Source organism: Ochotona princeps, chromosome 10, assembly GCF_030435755.1.
Source record: "Ochotona princeps isolate mOchPri1 chromosome 10, mOchPri1.hap1, whole genome shotgun sequence".
NCBI classification, from domain to species: domain Eukaryota; kingdom Metazoa; phylum Chordata; class Mammalia; order Lagomorpha; family Ochotonidae; genus Ochotona; species Ochotona princeps.
This window is the reverse complement of record NC_080841.1, coordinates 12,932,427-12,952,529: the sequence shown is the minus strand read 5'-3', so window position 1 is coordinate 12,952,529 and position 20,103 is coordinate 12,932,427. Positions and strand designations below refer to the sequence as shown.

The 20,103-nt window shown below is 56.2% G+C and overlaps 1 protein-coding gene across 2 annotated transcripts in view; it reads right to left on the bottom strand.

Moving 5' to 3' along the window:
- Positions 1-671: 671 nt before the first annotated feature.
- PKP1 (plakophilin 1) overlaps positions 672-20,103 on the bottom strand; it is a 36,512-nt gene continuing 17,080 nt past the window's right edge. The window contains exons 3-14 of one of the 2 annotated variants that reach the window (XM_004578781.2): positions 13,293-13,687; positions 11,013-11,157; positions 9,672-9,879; positions 8,805-8,982; positions 7,495-7,609; positions 6,907-7,062; positions 6,344-6,520; positions 5,448-5,601; positions 4,995-5,181; positions 4,468-4,552; positions 1,953-2,058; positions 672-789 (exon numbers count right to left, since the gene is read on the bottom strand). In XM_004578781.2, the coding sequence (XP_004578838.1) occupies positions 1,984-2,058; positions 4,468-4,552; positions 4,995-5,181; positions 5,448-5,601; positions 6,344-6,520; positions 6,907-7,062; positions 7,495-7,609; positions 8,805-8,982; positions 9,672-9,879; positions 11,013-11,157; positions 13,293-13,687 (1,875 nt within the window). In that variant the 3' untranslated portion in view covers positions 672-789; positions 1,953-1,983. The remainder of the gene's footprint in view (positions 790-1,952; positions 2,059-4,467; positions 4,553-4,994; positions 5,182-5,447; positions 5,602-6,343; positions 6,521-6,906; positions 7,063-7,494; positions 7,610-8,804; positions 8,983-9,671; positions 9,880-11,012; positions 11,158-13,292; positions 13,688-20,103) is intronic. The other variant, XM_058669715.1, reaches the window with a different exon arrangement.

The following is a 20,103-nucleotide window of genomic DNA, read 5'->3' as shown; positions in this document are numbered from 1 at the left end:
GTGTAAAGATTCCAAGATGCCCCCCGCCAGCCTTGTCTCCTCAACAGCACAAAGCGAGCACCACAGTCCTGCGCCATCTTCCAGAGCTCCACCCCCGAGCCAGCGCCCTGCAGCCAGGGCGGCCTCATCAAGGCTCACAGATCTTCCCATGAGATAGGTGGCTAACCTCCACCCTGCAATGCAGCAGCTTGGGGAGGAGGGGAGCCCCAACACCAGCTCTTCCTCTCTACAGTGGTCAGCAGCAGCCCCCCCTTATGTGGCCCGACTCAGGTGAGGACCCCGTGTCCTGCACCGTCCATGTTCAGAACAATGGGCAGGTAACTACTAGCACAGGATGCTCTCATGTAAGTGGAAAGCACTAGACAGTCCTTGGACTGGCTGCAAGCCGGGCTGCAGCGGCACAGCTCACCTGGCTGCTGTAATTTGTGGTTACACCTCCAGGTAACCTTGCACACACACATGCACACACCATGCACACACATGCGCGCGCGCACACACACGCACACACACACATCACTTCTCAGAGGAAGTGATATGGACATAATATATAAGCCCTATTAAACTCCAGAAAGTTCCTCCTACCCAGCCTCCCCCGCCCCCACTGCCTGCCAGTCCCCAGCCCCCTCCCTCTCCCTCCCCCTGGAAAAAGAAGAAATCTAAAAATATTTCCATCTTCCACAGTCTTCGGGTTGCTCTCAGAGGCATCTGAACTTTTCCAAATACTGCGTGGGATGGACAGAATGACCCAGCTGGCAAGGCCTGAGGTCTGCTCCGCCGGCTCATGCCTTTCTGGAAAAAGACAAGTCCTCAAGTCAGCTTTCGGAGCCAGGTGCTCCAGTTTCAGGCAGGGCAGCCACGGCTGCTCCCCTAGTTCTCTCTCGTGTGGGCCCCAAGTGTACTCTGGCTTAGCCCTGACCACATGCATGCCATTCCTCACCATTCAGAAGCTTGTCTGCGTCTGCCTGCACCGCCACATCCCCTGCCCATCATGTTCAGCATTGAGTGCCAAGATGCTATCTGTTAAGAATTGGCTGAATGTGGCTGGTGTTGTGGCCTAACAGATTAAGCAGACACCAGCATCCCATACAGGTGGCAGTTTGTGTCCCAGCTGATCCACTTTCCATCCAGCTCCTTGCTAATGCACTTGGGAAAGCAGTGGAAGATGGCCCAAGTGCTTGGGCTCCTGCACCCAGATGGGCACCTGGAAGAAGCTCTGGGCCCCTAGCTTTGGTCTGGCCCAGCTCCGGCTGTTGTGGCCATTTGGGGAGTGAGCTAACAGGTAGATATCTCTCTGTGCCTCTCTGTCCCTCACTATATAACTCTGTCTTTCAAATTAATCAATTAGGTATCCATGAAACACTACAAATGATGAGAAAGCCATCATCCTGGACCTCATGCCAGGCTGAGTCAGGTAGGCTGGGGTGGGGCCAGGTACGTCGTTGACCAAGCATTCCAGGTTATGCTATAGTTTGCAAGCCTTGGTCATACAGCAGCACTGAATCATCCCCTGGAAGTAAGCTTGCCCACACCAGGCACGCACAGACTGTAGAGTGGGTTATTAAAAGGACAAAGAGGAGGGCCATGGATGACCAAACTCAGAATGACACCTCCAGTGACTCGAGCTAGTCATGGGGTAATCACTGCAAGCTCTGTGAACAGCAGCATGTGGGCTGTGGCCTTGCAATGCACAACCTACACCACTGCACCCAGCACTCCGGCCCAGAACCTCTGACTGTTTTATTGTTCCCAGGAGGTTACGCACTCCAGTGTCCCCAGCCAGCTGGCTCTCCAAGGTTTTTGTGTCAGCCTGCCACGCAATCTGCCAGGTCCACCATTGCTTTTGTGTCCCAGGCCTAGCCCCTCTTGTGAAGTCCAGCTGAGCCTGCCCGGTGGTCTTAGAGGCAAACCTCCTCCCACCACCCCCAGCCCTGGGAGAGGTCACCAGTGCTTACCTGCAAGCTGAACTTGCATGGCAGCTTGTTCTTAGAACCGGGAGGTGAAGTTCCTGAAGCTGTTGGCGCCAGCCAGGGTCCCCAGCATGTTCCTGTCAAAGCCGTGCTGCAAGAGGACAGATCGTGTGACACATCCACCCGGGGTGTGTGTGTGTGTGTGTGTGTGTGTAGGGGGACTGATGGTGCTGTGTGCTGGGAAACTGCATGTCCCCCATGTCCCTGGGGCTCATGGTCATGCTCTGACCCATCCCTACAGAACTATGTCAGGGCTAACAATGGCCTCACTAAATGTGTGCCGACAGAATACTGTTCTAGCCCTGAGCTCGCACAGTGAGTGTGGTCGTCCACTGGCATGCTTGAGTTGCCCACTTGGTGTGGTAGATGCAGGAAGCAGGGTGGCAGGGTGCAGCCTGTGCTCTGACTTTCAGCTCCCTTGGAGCTCCTACTGGAGCTTTGTTCCTGGTACATAGCAAGGACCCCAGCATGCTTCTGAGTTAAAGGAGGATGGGGTCCTGTAAGAACAGCTACAGGCAGGCCTGGGTGTCCTGCCAGAGAAGGGCCCTGCAGGAGGAGGGGCTCCAAAGCTCTTGTTACATCACCTTGCTCTTTCAACAGTTGCTTGCTGGCTCCTGTTGGACTTGGCTGGATTTCATGGAAAGAACCCAGGAGCGAAAATGCCTGGATCCCAGCCACACCCTTGCCCTGCCTTGGTGAAGGCAGACAGATGTCTTGGACACTAGCTCCCTATTCAGCACAAATGGATGCGAGCCACATGGCCTGCCTCACCTGTGCCTGTGACAACCCGCTCTGTGGTATACAGGAAGGCACTCTGTCTGCTCAGCACTGGTGGGGGTGGAGTGCTGGGGCCCAGCAACCCCTCACAGCACAGCTGGGAGTGTAATAACTAGGACATGGCTCCTGGGGTGGCCCTGGGCCTGCAATGGTCTCTGACTTTGGGGATGCAGCCTCTCACCTAGCCCGCCTTGCCTGCCTCTTGCCAGTCTTTTGGTCCAGCCTGGCTGTGGCATTGTTGGAAGTGAGCACTGGGTTGTCAGGTGCCACTCGCCATGGCCTTCATCTCTTTCCAGACATCCTTGACCACAGAGGTTTCATGAGCCGCCCTGATGCATGCTCCGTGCCCAAGCGAGGGGTCTGTCCCACCTTTACCCCAGTGTGAACACCTGGGTCTTACCCCGCCTCAGCTTCCATCACCTGCACTCCCCCATCTCCTTCCACAACACACAGGCTTTTGTCTTTTTTTTTTTTCTTGCCTTTCTGCCTCGCTTCTTGCCCCACCAAACTGTGGTCTGTGAACTCTCCCTCCTGTCTGTGTAGCTGCCTCGCACTGTGTGTTCAGGTTCCATGGGGCCTCCCAGCCTTGTTAGCAGTGCCTTCAGGGTTGCCAGCGCCTCTACTCCTCCTCATCATCCAGGCAGTGCTGGGAGCTGCTGGACAGGCACACTTGTCAGGCACACTGCTTTCTGTTTCCTGATCCTTCTTCCTCCTCGGTCCCCTCTTCATGCCGCTTGCCCTTGACCCTCAAAGTTTTGCTATAGGAAGTACCTCTTAACAATGCCTCCAGGTTGGGGCCCCATACCACACCCAACTGGACCGCCATCCAGGTTCCAAACCTACCCTCTGCACATGGAGACCTTCTTACTCTTATTCCTCCCCACAAGAGCCGCTCGGTCTCTCCCCACTGGATCTGTTTCTGGGTGTAACAAGCCCCAGGTAAAAGTCTGCAGAGGGCCCTGTGTGTCTCTCCTGCCTCCTGTCCTTAGCTACCCTCCTCTTTGCACCCCGCATCTCAGCCCAGTAAGTGCTGCTGCTGTAGGAATGGAAGTGCCAATCTTACAAAGTGAGACCTATGGGGGTCTCTTGTGCCCAATGGGGCTGGGAGGCATTGAGCCCAGAGAAGTACAAGGGCCACCTTGGGATGCTGCAAGAGCAGTTAGGGCTCAGCACCCTCTGCCTTGCACCCTGGCATGCAATTCATCTCACTAGAGTTGATTCCAGCATGAGCCCTCTGCCCAGAATGCTGCAAGCTCCCTGTTGTCACAGGCAAAGCATGAAGCCTTTAGTGTGAGCCTGAAGGGGCTGTGGGCATCCCGCCCTGAGCTTCCCAGGTCCCAGTAGGATAAGGCCCTTTGTCCACACTGTGTCCTAGTTCATTCCAGAAGAATCTCACCCCAGGTCTCCTGCTCCAGGCCTGGGGTTCCTCTGCCCTCCTCATACTCCGCACTCTTCCTACCACCCCGAGCCTGGAGACTTGGGCCAAGCATTGATTGAGTTCATTGTTGTGGTAAAATCTGCTTCTTAGACTCTGCCAGCCTGCCTCTCCCTCCCCAGTCCGCAAGGGTTTCAGAAGGGGCAAAGTAGGCATCTATTGCATGCTGTGTGGCTAGGCTGTGATGAATGTTGGGCCACGGGTTGATTAGGGGCAGGTTGAAGCACATGTATGTGGGGAGTGTGCAGGAGGAGGATGATCGGAGGGGCCAGTAGTAGTGGTGCTTACCTGTCTGAGGGTGCTCTGAAGCTCCTTATTGGACCACATGTCAGACAGAAGGAGTCGGGCAGCTTCTGCAGCCTTGGGCGAAGTGCTGGGTAGGATAGAAACACATTTGGGGGGTGAGGTTCTAGGTAGCATGAGAAGGCAAGCACTTCCCCTCCCACTCAGGGGTGCAGGAGCCCCACTGGGATGCATTAACTCCCAGTCATGGTGTGGTGGGCACAGTGCTGGGCCCTGCCCATCTAGAAGTACTCCAGGACACTCCCAGGGCCAGGAGTGGTTCCTGCAGCTTCTCTCCTGAGAGAGAGTCTACAGAGAAGGAAAAAGTTCCTGCTCAATTATAGCTACTGCTGAAACTACTGCTGAGCCTCTGAAGACCAAGGGTCCCTCCATGTCCCTCTGTCTTCTCTGGCAGCTCCACACCTCAGCTTGGGGGACATCTCTCTCCTTCGAGCCTCTCTCCCCCGGACTCCTCAAGCCCTGTCTCCCTCTCCCCAAGGCTTCCCCAAGTGCGGCAGACCCAGCCCAAGCACCTGCTGCGGCACAGATTGACCACATTGTGCAGCATGCTGGTGGTCAGGTGCTGCTTGGCCATCTGTGGCTGCGAGGTCATCAGGTTCCTCACGGTGTAGCAGGCCGAAGACAGGATGTCTTCCGAGTTGCTGGTGTTGCCCGTGTGGCTGGTGAGGAGCCTGGTCACTTCTGGGAACACTTGGTTCCCTAGAGAACAGAAGGTTGCAGTAAGGTGACCCAGAAGGTGTGAGGGGTTCCTCTGGGACTGCCAAGCTGGGCTGACCTCAGCCTGGCCCCAAGCAAGCACTGACTTGGGGCTTGGGAGTCCCAGCTGGGTCCTGGGCAGACCTGCTCCATTCTTTTCCCTCCTCATGCTCCCCGTGCTGGGGTCCCGCTTCCTCTCCCCAAATGCTGGGATGGTTAGCAGCCCTGGGAAGCAAGGGGGCTTGCCATACTCTGTGTGCCGGCCTTACCCATGGCCCTGTGTAGCACGGGGTGGCGGGACATGTTGCTCAGCAGGGAGGCCCCTGATCGCACCACATCCGAGTTGCCCGATTGCAGCAGGCGGGCAATTTGGGGCAAGCCCTTCTCCTTCAGCCCGATCAACTGGCTCATGCCACTGGACATCTATAAGAGAAGGATACAGGGAATAGCCAGCCTTTACATTAAGCCCCATGGCAGCCAGCAAGGCACAGGTTGCTCCTGATGGAGAAGCCTTGGGCCTCTTCTCTCTAGCATTGGAAGCCCTGGAGGAGACACGGAAATGTGCCCACACCTGGGTGCACCTGTGCCTCCTCTTCCTGCTCTGGGCTAGCCAGGGGTTCCTGAAGATCCCATTCTGTAGGAAGTACTGCTTACTTTGCCCTGGCCCTCTGCTGCACAAACCCCTTCCATTCTAGGTGAGGCTGAAGAACACCCGGCTGCTGCTGGCTCTGAGCTCACTGCTTGCACACAGTCTGAGGGCTCTCCCTCCTCCCCTCCAGCTCCAGATCCACAGTGATGCTTCAGTCCCTCCTCCACACCTGCCTACACCTAGACCTTTCTCCATTATGTCAACAGTTGGGAGACTCCTCCTGCCACAAACACCTTCCATGCCCAACTCCGACCCTGGCGGAGCCCAGAAAGGTCAGCAAGCAACATGGCCAAAGGATGAGCTGGGCCCCTGGGCCCCATGCGATGGGTCCAGGGGGTAGGGGAACCAAGTCTTCCTCCCCCTCCTCCACCCATCCCCAGCCTGCCTGGCTGCACAGTGAAGCTCTCTGTGTCCAGCAGCTCTGTATGGATTCAGACTAGAGTGGGGGTGAGGGGAAAGGAATCGGGACTTGAGCTGGAGCCCTGGGGAGCTGTGAGAGAGAGTTGCACAGCTTACCAGCCCCTTGCTTGCTGTCAGGTTCTGCAGGGCACCAGCACAGGCCTCAAGAGTGGCGTCTTTCTTGCTCTTGCCCATGAGGTTCAGGTAGGTGCGGATGGCATCTGAGTGGTAGAGCCAGCTGCTGCCCCTAGGGTTGGCCTCCTCCTCAGGGAGCGGGAAGTCATAGTTGTTGTTCTGAAAAGCACAATGTGAGAGGACAGCTTGACTGAGGGACGAGCTGGCATGCTGCCGCACACCTGCCCTTCCATCCCCACAGTCCCAGTTCCTGGTACCGGAGAGGGAGGACGGGGGAACGGGGAGTTCACAAGGTGGGGAAAACCGAGGCCAGAGTGAGGCTTTGGTTCTGGTTGTCCCCAGTCATCAGGAGTAAGAGAGAAGATGGGAGTGACTGTTCCCATAATTCAGGAAGACATACTTGAGGGGCTGGCCTGGGCTCCCACAGCCCCAGGAATGAACACTAATCTCTCTGCTTTCTCCCGGGGTCACAGTACTGGCATGACATTGGCCCCTTGGGCTGTCTAGTGTTGGGTGGCGGTGGCTGGCCAGCAGGTGACGCTCACCATCATCTTGTCGCTCTTGTTGCTGAAGCAGCCAGTGGAGGACTTCTCGGTGTAGGCGTTGCGCGTGTTGTACTCCAGCTGGCGGTAGCGGGTGGGCACCTCGGCATCCAGGCGATACGAGAGGTTGTGCAGGATGCACATGCAGTTCTCCACAGACTACAGAGCGAGTGGAAGATGCCCTCAGCCCCGGCCCAGCCCCTACCATGCCCTTGGGGCCTGGGAACGGCAGGTGCCTGCAACACACTTGGTCTGGAAGTCTCCCAGGCAGATTTTCGGGACCTGGCTGTGTCAGCTCTATGTCTTTCTTGCTGTTTGAACTCAAGTTCTACACCTTTGCAGGCCTCAAGGTCCCTTGGCTATCCCAGGGAACTAAGCTCACCTGTCCTGTGGCCACCATCGTGTTCTGCACCTGGATGCCCCTCAGCTGGGCCTTGGCTGCACTTTGGGCCCATCCCCTGGCTAGGGGACACAGACAATGCAGATCTAAGCTGTGGGGTGTGCCAGGTTTGAGAGTCACAGAGATGCCCCCACTGACTGCAAGCATGGCCATGGCTGCTGGGGACCCAGGGGACAGAACTGCCTGCTCACCTTGTCATCACAGCGGCTGGCAGCCACGCAGTTCTGCACGTAGGCCATGATGGCATCAATGAGCCCAGAGTAGTTGCGCATGGCCTGGCGCCCTGCATCGGCCGAGCTCAGGTTTCTGCGAAGGAGAGGAGAGTTGTGGGAGAATGGAGGGGAGGCAGGATCCATACCAAGGAGGGTGGAGAGGAGTGCGGAGACCTGCAGCAGCATGGCTAAGGAGAGTAGAGTGGAGGATGTGGGTTATGGTAGGAGGAAGAAGAACAGGAGAGGAAGGCCAAGAAAGGAAGGCAAGGAGTGTCCTTTGGCCAATGTGGCCAGGGCCTACTTGCTGCCCAGTGGGTCCCCAGGCCTACAATGTTTGTGTCTGTCTGGCTCTGCTGCAGCTGACAGGCTTAATGCCCTCCCCTGCATCCTCCTCCCACCTTGCCACCCTAGTGGCCATTTGTCCACCTGTCTTCTCTCTGTTGGGGGGTGCAGGGCAAGAAGATGCCCTATGGAGTGTAACAGTAATTGCAGAATGAAGCTGAGGGTTTTGGCTGGGGACTCAGCGCACCTGTAGGCTGATGCAGGAGGCTGGACCCTTACTGCTCCCCCAGGCAGCTCTGCCACCCCATGACCCCCTTCATCACTCATGTCCCAGTTTCTCTTCTCTGTGGAGGCTGGCTGCTGTCAAAGACCATCAGGGAGAGGTGCAAGCTGTTATCCTTCTAGATAGGCACACCAGCTGTACCCCACGTGGCCAGACCCCAGGAACCCCATTATAGTGTGTGGGACCCAAAAGGGGAAATCTGGCTCCACAGCTTCATCTTCAGCACCAATACCCATCCCTGCCTCCAGCCTACAGTGGCTTTGCCACACCCTGGTGTGGAACTCAGAAAACCTTGGGCAAAGCAATGCCATTTTTATGCCAATGAACGAGGCAAAAAGCTTTAGCAGCACAACTGGAAAGTGACTCATGAGCAGCCAATCACTGCACTTTGTCTCAAAGAATGCTGTTCAAGACAGCACAAGAATCACATTTTTCTGGTGGTGGGGGGGAAGACCATGGTTGGATCAGTTTGAGTCTCCAGAGGCAGGTGTTTACATGTCTTAGTCATAGTTCGTGGCTACTGCACTCCCTTGGAAGTAGGCAGCAGGGTCCCAAGGGAAGTTAGCATTGCCTGGGCCCCCTTGTCCCAGCACCAGCCCCTACAGCCAGTGCCAGGCTGTAGGTTATGCCCTCTGCCCTGGCTGGATGTTGGCAGACAAGCAGTGGCCTGGCAAGGGCCTGCAGCTGGGGCACAAAGAACCCATGCATCCACCTGCCATCTGACCTCAAGCAGCCTGTGGCATTGAAGAAGACCTCGGGGTCCACCACGTCCCGGGACATGTTGCTGTTGCCATCGCACCAGCCGGAGAAGGGGATGATGACGCGGTCAGCCAGGACAGGCAGGGCGTCGGCCACCAGCTCCTCCTTCAGCTCATCAGTGGAAGACAGGTTCCAGAGCAGCCCTGGGGGGCGGGTCAGAGATGGTCAGCCCCACACCTGCCAGACTCAGGAGAACCCAGGGTCTGTGGGACACCGTCCCTCTGTGCCCTTTGGGGCCGGCCTATTTTGTAGAACCCATTGTGTCCAGCTGTGCCAATAGCCCTTGGTATAATGCCCCAACCAGACTGCAGGCTCTTTGGTGGGGAGGGGGATACCAGAGTTCTCTTTCTAGGAGAGAATCATGCCCCTGGAAAGGGATTAGGCAAGAGCTGATGGACCAATGCATGCAGATGTAAATGCTACTACCTTGAATCTGCCAGGCCGCCTTTCACATGCAGGCAAGTCCAGAATACTGATCTATTGTTATTCTATATGGCTCATCCTCCCAGTCCAATCTGGGTGGTACATGGTGACTTCTCTTGCTCATGTCCCTGCCATGAGAGCTCAGCACAAGGTGGGTGAGGATCCCTGCTCCCCTCAGCCTGGCTCTCTCCCACCAGACCCCAGGACTGAACATGGGCCTTCCTCCTTTCACTCTCCAACATCAGGGGACCACCAAGAGTGAAGGTGCAATCCATCCAGGGTATTCAATGGGGCACCATGGCCCACACCAGTGCCACCAGGCCCCCAGGCCAGCTGTGGCTTGGCTCGTGCACCCCAGGTGAGACTACAGCCTCCCTCCATCCCAGCGCTCCCTGCTGGGGCATCCTACCAGTCAGCTGCTTCTGAATCTCGGTGTTCCCGGTCTTCCGCAGCAGGCTGACGGCCTCGCGGATCCCGTTCTGCCGCCGGGTGTCCAGCTTGTTGGTATTGCTCCTGAATACCAGGTTGCGCAGGGCACCTGCAGCTGCCTGCTGCACATTCTGGTTGGGGCTGCGCAGGAGATCCACCAGCTTGCAGATGCCACCCAACTGGTAAACCTGGTGGGAGAGTGGCCATGTTGCCCAGTCAATGGAGAGGAGGATGATCTGCTCAGGATCCACTCAAACAGGGGTTTTCTCAGGGTTCCCTAAAAATCTACTTTTAGTTTGGAAGCTTCCAAATCAATAAAAAAAAAATTAACTAGCATTAGGGAATCAAGCGGGGCCAGGGGCACAAAGGTCTGGATTCAGATTCTAATCCCCCAGGTCCTAGCTGATCATCAGCAAATCACTCATCGTCCCTGAATCCCATTTTCCTGTTCTGAGTGGAAGGGGGCGGAACAGATGGAAAGTGAACATAAACATGCTTCAGAATCCTGAGCCAAGGACTGGTGTTGTGGTGTGGCAGTTTCAGCACCAGTTTGAGTCCTGGCTGCTCACCTTTCAATCCAGCTTCCTGCTAATGCACTGCAAAGGCAACAGCAGGTGATGGCTCAAATACATGGGCTCCTGCCACCCATGTGGGATACCCAGAAGCTCCTGACTTCAGCCTGGCCCAGTGCTGGCTGTTGTGGCCATTTGGGGAGTAAACTAGAGGGTAGAAGCTCTGTCTTTCCCTCTCTGTCTCTGGCACTTTGCCTTTCAAATAAATAAAATAATTCTTCAAAAAAGAAAATCCAAGCATAACACAGCCAAACGAAAGCCAATCCCTTGGGAACTCTTGTTCTTACGGTACACAGTTAGATGCAAACTAACCCTGGACTCCTTGGAGCACACTTAGAGCATCACACCCCTGGGTTCAACACAGGAGCCCTGAGGGGTCCTCCCTGGGGATGCCAGCAAGCCCTGTTTGCCACCATGAAAGGATGACAGGGAAGAAGCTAAGGGGTGGGGAGCGGTGGTGCTCTTGACTGGAACTTGAGAAAGGGGATTTCTGATGAGCTCATGGCCATCAGTGAAGACTGGGAAATGCACCTGCTGAAGTCTGCTTGGCCAGAGGCATTGGTTTGGCACAAGACTAAAGTACCTAGCCCCAAATATGGGCAATGCCCACTCCTTGCCCCTGGCACCTGGGGAGAGTCAGAAAAAAAGTATAAATCCCATCTCCTTCCTCCCCTTGCCCTGTGTAGAATCTGACTGCCATGCCCGGGGCCTGCCAGGTCCACTGAGCGCAAGGGTGGGCAGCTCTTTACCTGTTGCTTGGCAGATTCATCCTGGAAGCAGGTGTGCTGAATGAAATAGGCCCCGATGGCCTGGTACTTCTCGTCCTGGGAGCTCAGGTATTGCACAGCTTTGGGTATGGTCAGCCCACTGCACTCGATGTCCTCACTGCAGATCCTGGGAGGGCCAGGCAGGAGCAGAGGGGGCAGGAGGGAATGGTTACAGGGCTATCAGGTGGGTGGGCTCCCTGCGGAAGGGCCTCAGAATACCTCCCTGCATAACCTGGCTGGCAGCCAGCTTCATGTGCCCAATGGCAAGCTAGAACAAGGTAGCCCCAGGCCCACTTGGAGAGCAGCCCGAAGGGACTGCGCCTCCGGGGTGTGTCCACAGGATGTCCCCATGTAGGGCTGGGCTGTGCCAAGTCTTGGTCATGGGCTAGTGTCACAGCAGGTAAATTATCTCTGTCCCATGAAAAACTCTGCCTTGTCCATTAGGGACGTGCCCACCTACCCTGCCATCTCTCATCTGTTGCTGCACTGGACAAATGAAAGAGAATGGCTTGAGTTCATCCCTCCCTCCCTCCAGTCCCATCTTGCATGCATGTTTTCACATCAGCTCCTTCCCATCTTCATGGTCACCACTCTCCTAGTGGTCATGGTCACTATCACAAGATGATCAAGGGAACCCTTTGAGCTCTCTTTAATCAGATGGGTGGTCCCCAAACCCTGTTCTCTACACTGTCGGTTCCCCAGCTTAGACAGCCGCAGTTTTTCCATACTACAAGGCCAAGTTCAAAATGCTTAGGCTGAGAGCCAAAGGCCTGAGTTGGGTTTAACTACAGGAAAGGCTGATAGCCAGAAAACCAGAAATGTCATGTTTTGATCCAACAGTTGGGCACTCCACTGGTCTTGCACAATTCATAGACTCAGCAAGGTGGTGGGGTTGGGGAGCCTCAGGTGTTACTGGAGTCCCACATCCACGGAGCTTCACAGGGAAGGGGAGCCCCGCTTGGACTCCCTGGGAGTAGGGTCCTAGGCGGCCTTTCCACCTGACCCTACAAGCTGTCCATCTCTGGTAGACTCATGCTTTGCCACAGTAGGTGCTCAATAGATGCTCATGTTAGCTACAGCAACCCAATTGCCTATCTGGAAAAAGTGCCCCAGAAGCAGGGCTGTCTGGCCTGCAGTGAGGAGAGCCCCGGCCCTGCATTGAGAGACTGTCAGCCTGCACCTGCCAGTCAAGAGTCCCCTCTTGTCACTTGTCCCTGCCACAGTTCACTGACAGCCCTACTCAGGGGTGGCCCGTGTCCCCAGGAGAGAGGTTCCTTAATCCTTCTCCAGCTCACCCTGAATACATGCCTCTGAGGAGAGAGGCCAGCAGAGGCATTCTTGCTACTGCTTAGAACACTGTGCACCCATGGAGAAAGGGTGCGGAAGGGCATTGGCTGCATGGCTCCAGGTAAGTTACTCAATACCTCTGTGCCCGCCTAGAAGCAGCTGCAATGACTATTGATGAATATAGCCCACGGCATGGCTTCTGGTAAGCTTTGGGCTGTCCTGTAAGTGATTGTGGACATGTAGCAGGTGCTCAGAGGATCGTATGCCAAATGAAAGAATGCCAACCCTCATTAAGTGGTGACACAGGATGCGGGCAAGGTTCTGGAGTTCTGAGTCCCGAAGGGCGTGATGTGTGACCCCATCACGTGCTCCCACCTACTCTCTCAGGCTCCCCAGGGGTCTCCTTCATGTGCACTTGGCTGCTCTCCTGGATGCATTTGTGGGAGGATGTGTGCACTGTCCCCTTAGCCCAGGATCATGCCCTTGTGGTCATGTCCATCTGTTTCTTCCATCCTCTGGACCACCTGTCTGATAACAAAGCTGATGACACAACCTAGACCCACTGTCTCCACCAGGACACATTCCTTGGCCTCCCCAGCACCAGTGAGTGGAGCGTCACTCTTGCCCGGAGGGAACCCTCTTCTGGTGTCACTGAGTCAACAGGTGTGGGCAGGGTCTAACAAGGAGGACAATGAGAGTTTCTACAGCTCCCAGGTGAGGCCAAGGCTACCTGTCAGAGGAACATACTTTGAGAATCTGGTTTAACTAACCCTTCTCACCTTCATCGTTTGTTCCTCACCTGTGACCTTCAAAACCTACTTGAATGCCAGGTGTGAGCTCTGCCTTCACTTGATGCTGAGAACTCCCTGAGGCCAGGGACCCAGCATGGGACCGCAGCTGCATGCCATCTTCCCAGGCTTCCTGTACAGGTGCAGCCAGCCCCACCCAGCCCAGCCCAGTCCAGTCAGCACTCACTTGGAGCTGGCCCTTGAGTGGCCGAAGGACAGGTCCTTGTTGCAGGAGATGGGGGGCACATACACTGGATCCTGCTTGGACGTGCAGGAAGGCGGGCGCACAGGGCACTTCTTGGTGGTCTTCTGGCCGCTGCAGGTGCTGTAAAAGCTGTAGCGATTTTGGCTGGTCTTGTGGCCCTTGCTGCCTAGCGTGCCCTTGCGCAGGGTGCCCCGTGGGTCGCAGTAGAGGTCGGGCTCACTGCGGCTGGCCTTGATTTTCTGCATGAAGCAGATGTCGCTGCCCGCACCTGTGGTGTTACAGTTTCCCCGCTGATACTGGCGACCCCAGTTCTCCATCTGACTGTAGGAGCTGAAGCGCCTGTTGTCCGTCTCCCGCTTGAGGGTCCCATTATAGATCTGGCCAGGGAGAGGAAGAGAGGCTCAGTTGGGGTTCTGGACCAGGGACCCTGCAGCTGGCTGGCCACAGGACATGACCCTTGCCCAACTCCTATTACATACAAGGGCATACAAGAGCAGCCCATGGGAGTAGGAGGAGCCTGGGCTGTCATCACTGCCCCAGTTGCAGGGTGCAACCATTGTGCTACAGGAAATCAGCTGAGCTGATTGTATTCATGATGCATAACACAGAACAGATGAACATACCCTGGAATAGACAATCCAGAGTGTGACACAGGTGGAACACATGCCTGGTCTGAGGAATGGTATGCAGTTCCGGGGGCAAAGTCAAGTGCAGTTCTAAGTATGGGCTGTAATTGGGCACAGGCTCCACACAGGAAGCAGGTGGGGGGCCCACAGAGGAAAGGGCAATTGAAGCAGGACACTGGGATCTGAGACGTGTCTCTGGCCCTGAATAGTCACCCCATGCTGTTCCAACCCAAGTCAGCCTTTCTTGATCACTGAATTTAGAGCTTGGAAACTGCTATGATTTTTCTGCCTCCCTTCTCCTAGGACCAGCAACATATGCAGACAGGTGCCTCCCTGGGAGTAGTGGAGAACTCCCAAAGGCCAAAGAGGGACAGTGACCAACCAGGTTCCTACTTGTAGCACTCTCTGCCACAGGGAACAGCAGAGCAGGGGTCTGCCTAGATGACTGGAGGGACTGGGCGCTGCAGAGTCAGGTTTAGGGATGGGAGAAAGGAACTGGGCAGAGGTCTGACCCGGCAGGAAAACAGAATGGCAGTGAGGGCTCTGGGTGAGCTGGGCTGGGGCGTCGGTCCCCCAGGAGGAGCCTGGGTGAGAAAGAGTCATGTCCGAGGAAGCCTGACTTTCCCAGGAGTTTGCAAGCTGGTGGGTCCGGCGTGCTGGGACTTGTTCTTGTAGTACAGGCTCAACCCCAAAGATGTCTCCACGCAGCTGCTGACTTGGGACTTGCCTCTGCTGGGATGAGCCATGGCTAAGACCAGCAACCTGGTGCCTGCCTGCCTGCCCTGCCCTGGGAGTGTGGAGTATAGAGTGTGTGTGTGTGTGTGTGTGTGTATGTTGTGTATGGGAGGTCATTAGGCAATTGGATAATTCCCCTCCAGACTGGCTCTAGCTGCACAGGCCTAGGGAGAACTTGGCCTTCGGCCGGACCCTGGTGGTAGACAGCAGGAAGCAGCCCTGGTGCAGGTTGCCGGAGGCCTGGGCGTCAAGCCACCTATGAATTGTGGCCTCGAGCTGTTCACCTGGGCCAGTCATCCCCACACACTCAGCTATGCACTCAGGCAGCCAGTTTGCTCCCCAAAACTGGGTCACAGCAACTGATTTCACAGGCCACAGGTGGGTAGGTGGGTGTTGGGAGAGGCACACATGGGCAATGAGCAGACAGAGGCAAGGGAACTGGGCGGTTCCCTGGGTCATTGGAAATGGTGTGGGGATCCTGCGGGTTCCACGCAAGGGAGAAGCAGTTGGCGTCCACTGTGTTAGTTCAGGGCCATGGCCGCCCTTCCCCTTCCAGGGGGAGGAGGAGAGGAGAGCCCATGGCACTCCCAGACACTGGCTGAACCTCTGTGAAGACACAACAGGAGCTCCCTTGTCCTGGTCAACACCGTGCCCAGACGTCGTCTCAGACACCTGACAGGGAGGCCAGACACTGGTCCTGGCCCAAACCCAGCAGAAACACGATCATCTGATTACGACTGATGAGCTTGGGCTTCACTCGCCTGAGCTGGGAAAGAGAGCAGCAGGCCGCCCTGCTGTGTTGGAGCAAGGGTGGGCTGCCCAAGGGAGTGGGAGCAGATGGGATGGGGAGGACAGACACGGTCCCAGGGTGGGACTGGGGGGGATGCATTTCCCAGCATCCCTCTAGCCATATCCATTCCTGGGAGCCCCACCAGAAGCATGGCTCCTGGGCAGTGCCGTCTGGGTGTGTGGCTGAGAACTCTGTCATTGCCACCGTCTCGCAGTGTCACTGGGACAGATAGGAGAGTTTCCTGCCAGTGCCATAAGGGGCCTTCTGGTGCTGATGGCCTATGACCCAGCTGGGGCCTCTGGTCTTTCAGGTGGGCATCTTGGGAATCCAGAACATTTCTCTAGCTCGAGAGTTTGAGACATGGTAGTGACATCGGTGTCCCTCTGGCTGACTTTAGGACCATAAGTCTCCTAGGCCACATCTGAAGGAGCCAAGGGTTATATAGGAAGGGAATGAACAGGGAAGGAGGGTTAGCTTAAGAGAACAGATCACATAAGCCTCGGAGTCCCACACATGGCTCAGCTCATGGCTGCAGAGCAGGCCCAGGTATGCTCCAGAGAGATGGAGGTATGAGGTTGAACCCATGCACATGGTGGGTGGGAAGCTAGACTTTTGATGGGGTGCAAGGCCCTGTAATCAGCATGTGGTACCCATGGCACCACAGTGCTGTATTGTGCCCCTGGCAACTGAGCCCTTGACGCTAGCCATGCTTCGCAGCTATGGGCAGCATGAATACCACTTCTCTCACTTTCAAACACCATCCTCCCTCCGGATGCTACCAGAGTGGAAGGCGCAGGCTGCGCACATGCGTGCAGCCACTGTGGGACAGTAGTGATGCCACTGTCAGGTCTCTCAGCAGCACCCCCACAGCCAGATAGGAATCTGCTGGCAGCATTCTCTGCTGAGAATACAAAGGACAGTTAGACACACACACACACACACACACACACACACACATGACTCCCTGGGAAACTCCAGCCTCAGGTGGGATAGTCTGTGAGTGAGAACATTCTAGAAACTAGAAGTTCAACTTCCTGGGAACAGAGCTGACCGCCTGCCCCCACAGCAGCTTGGGCGGGACAGCCAGGTGGAGGCCCAGGGTGTGCCCAGGGTGTGCCAGGCCCTGCTCTGCCCCCCGCTTCTGCTGATGACTGAGGCTTTGTCGCTCACCACCTTCTTCTCCCTCTCCCTTCCTGCTTGTAGCAGTGTGGGGTTTGGGCCCCACCCTGAATGGTTCCTTCTTTCCCAGGGCCTCGAGCAGGGGAGCTGATGGAGCTACAACCAGAAGGCCCCACATCCAGAAGGGGTCTTGATTGCCAGCATCATTGGACGTGACAGTGACTGCCCCCACCCACACCGTCCCTAGGGAGCGATGGCGCCCTCTGTCCTTCCTTTTGAAAGCCTTGCTGACTCCCTTGTTGCACCTGCTACCCAGGCTAGCCCTCACTCCCACCTGTCTCCTGCCAGGTGACCTCAGTGCCAACCACCTGCTCCTGACTTCTCCCTGGGACTTTTCCCAGCAAGATGTCTGCCAGTCTTACTGGAGAGGCTTGTGTGCCCTCAATGCGTACAGGACCAGGGCACTGGCCTGCCCCTCTGCACCTACACAGCTTTGTCCTCTCTGGCCCAACACACACCCCATGCTGCCATGGCCACATCTTGCCCCCAGCTTCTGCTCAATCCACATTCCCTTTGCCCTGCTCTTTCTTCTTTTCCTGAGCCCAGGAGTGCCATGTTTGTTTGTCCTCTGAGTGCTTAACAGAGTTTCTCTTCGTTTCTCCATGTGGGCAAAGAGGCCCTTTACTGTGTCTAATACAGGCCTGGGCCCGAGGATTTGTGCTGGGGATGGAGTTTTGGGCTTCTGCTGGACACGGAAACTGCCACGAAGGCAGTGAGCTGTGGGTAGGGCAGGGCTGGTGTGTCCTGCTGGGCTGAGCTCAGCCTGTGACAGTCTAATAAACCTCCATTCACCCTTGACCTGGCTGACAGCTCTGGGTTGGCTGAGTCCAGGGGGTCCTGCTGTGGTGGTAGACAGAAGCTGCCTGCTCTTTGCAAACAAGGGTAGGTACGTGTTGGGCAGACCGAGATGAAAAGAGAGCCTGTGTCCCCAGCTATTAGCCCATTTTGAAGTGAAGCTTCTGCCAGGAAGGTAGAGCCGCCGAACCGGCTTGGCAGCAGTCACGCCCTGCTCTGCTGTGCCCTGTAAGTTCTCACCAGGGCCACCTGCAGCAGTACCTTCTCCCCATGCCCTTCTCATGGGTACCCAGCTGCGTGGGTCCTGGTGCCCCTTGGGCCTGGGGAGGGCGCTCCCGGGAGAGGACCTGGGCAGCAAACCCCTGGAGAATAGATGCTCTCCCTCCATCCCGCCATTTTCCGAGCACCTACCAAGCCCCACTCTGTGCCCACTGAGGGACTGTCCAGCTGGGGGCACTCAGCAACCCCCTTGCATCTGACCAGGTATGGGGTGGTAGGTGCAGCTCTGGTTTCCTGAGGCATCTCTGCTCTGACCCTTGCAGGGAGCTAAAGCAGCAGGTCTTCCCCAGCAAGGTGCCTAGGAGGGGGCCTGGGTGTGGAGAGAACCCCAGAGGGGCAGGGTGGCTGTCGACTCAGCAGTGTGTGTCAGCACAGCAGCCAGCAGGGCCTGAGTCACCAGGGGTGAGACTTCCATGTTGGGAGGGTCTGGTAGCTGTCCCCTCTGGGCACTGCTCTGTCATGAGAATCTGGGGGTCCCGCCCTCCTTTCTCTGCAGTCAGGCTGCATGACCAGGAAGGCCCACTGCTCAGGAACACCCACTTCTGGGCTAAGAATAGTCTCATTTTGGCCTTGGAAGAGGCTAAGTCTCTGGGCAGAGGCTTCAGTGGCTGTGATGTATTGGCAACTCACAGTGCCCATTCAGGAGACAACCCTGGGAGCCATTGGGCACCATCTGTGCCCTCTCAGATAGTGGCCAGTGATGCCCAGCTCTGTGTCTGCTGAGGGAGGACATCCCAGCAGACATGTGACCCATGCTAGGTGTGAATGTGTCTTACCCCTTGCATTTTTAGAATGTGAAATAGATCCAAGTTCTGACACCCCCTCCCAAGGGTCTAGACATTATCGAGATCTGGTTGAAAAAAATTGAAAAACAGAAATGGGCGGGCCAGGATGAATAAACAGACACGTGGATCATGGAGATAGGATTTTTACAGCACTGGATTAACTGGACCCCAAGGAGAACGGTCCCATAGGACTCCGGACTGGAGCAGAGGGTCCTTGGCCTGGCTGGGTCCAGCAAGGATCAGAATCTGGAATGAAAGGTACACACTGACCATTTGGACTTCAGGCTCTCTACCTGTGGGCATGTAGGAGGCAGGTCAGGGCCCTAGCATGGCCTGGACCCCCCAAGGCATACAGCATAAACTAAAGGATGGTGCCCGGAGCCATCTGCTCCTTTGGCTAGCTCCAGCACCCAGTCCTGTGTGTGAATCCTGCTCCCTGCTTCACTGCTGAGCTGAGGGAGTAGGGAAGTTTTGCAGAACATGTCTCCGGCCTGTTTGTCCTGCACACATGCCTGGCAGGCTTCCCCCAGCTCCCAGCATGGCCGGGAAACTAGGAAGTACAGCTTCCTACCCAGGTAGTTCTGTTCTGTTCCAAAAGGAAAAGCCCTGGCAAGAGCTTGCCACCTCAGGAGAGATAGCAGAAAACCCCTGGCCCTAGCCATGTCTTCTGTACGGGTATTTTGCTTGTCAGGAACCCACCAGGCTCTGTAATCACAAATTCTGATCTTCAATCCCAGAGGCCAGCTTGACTTCTGACTGGAAAAGGAAAGGAAGAGCAAGCACTTGCCTGCACTCCCCAAGAGCTCCTCGGAGAGCTGACAGTGGACGGAAACCACTCCTACAGGTTGGCAGTCAAGAACTTTACGTAGGGAGGGGGTTGTCACTTGGCTATGGTCCCCATCCTTGGGCAGCAGATCTTCCATTTCAAGATGAGCACACGAGCACACATGTACACACACGTGCATCACATACACGCACCTGTGTACACAGAGCACCCACTCCGCACACGCCCACATGGAGATTCCCAGATGCAATGTATTCCCACACTCACACTTCACCTGCCTGCCTAGGATACACGGCACTTTGTCAGGGGTGGATTCAAGTGTGCAGAGGGCATCCTGCACCCTCCTAGCAGACGTGGGACTGCCCACTTTGCAAAGGGGCTTCTCCACTTATTGCCCTGTTGCAGCCACACACACACACCCCTGGCCAGCGAGGTAAAGGTGGATAGCAGCAATGTCATTCTCTGTGAGCACTCAGGTGCCTTGAGGCTTGGTCAAGATGCAACAGACGCTGACCCAGGACTCAGCTCTCTGCCTCTCCCAGGGTTTGTTCTCCAGTCACACAGGAGGTGACACAGACAAGTCTAATGGCAAAAGCTTTAAAACAGGGCAATTCTGCAGGTGTTCCACCAGCCCCTCTGGCCAGCTGCTGTTTCCTGATTCCCAGAGGACCCTGGGCTCAGTCCTCAGGCGTGCCTGACTCTCGTCTTCTGGGTGATTCTGGGAGGTCATCTGTTCGGCCATGTGCCACCATGCTCCTTGCCCAGGGATGGAAAGCCCTTGGTCCCCACGGACGCCTGTGGATAAAGAGACCTTGTGGTA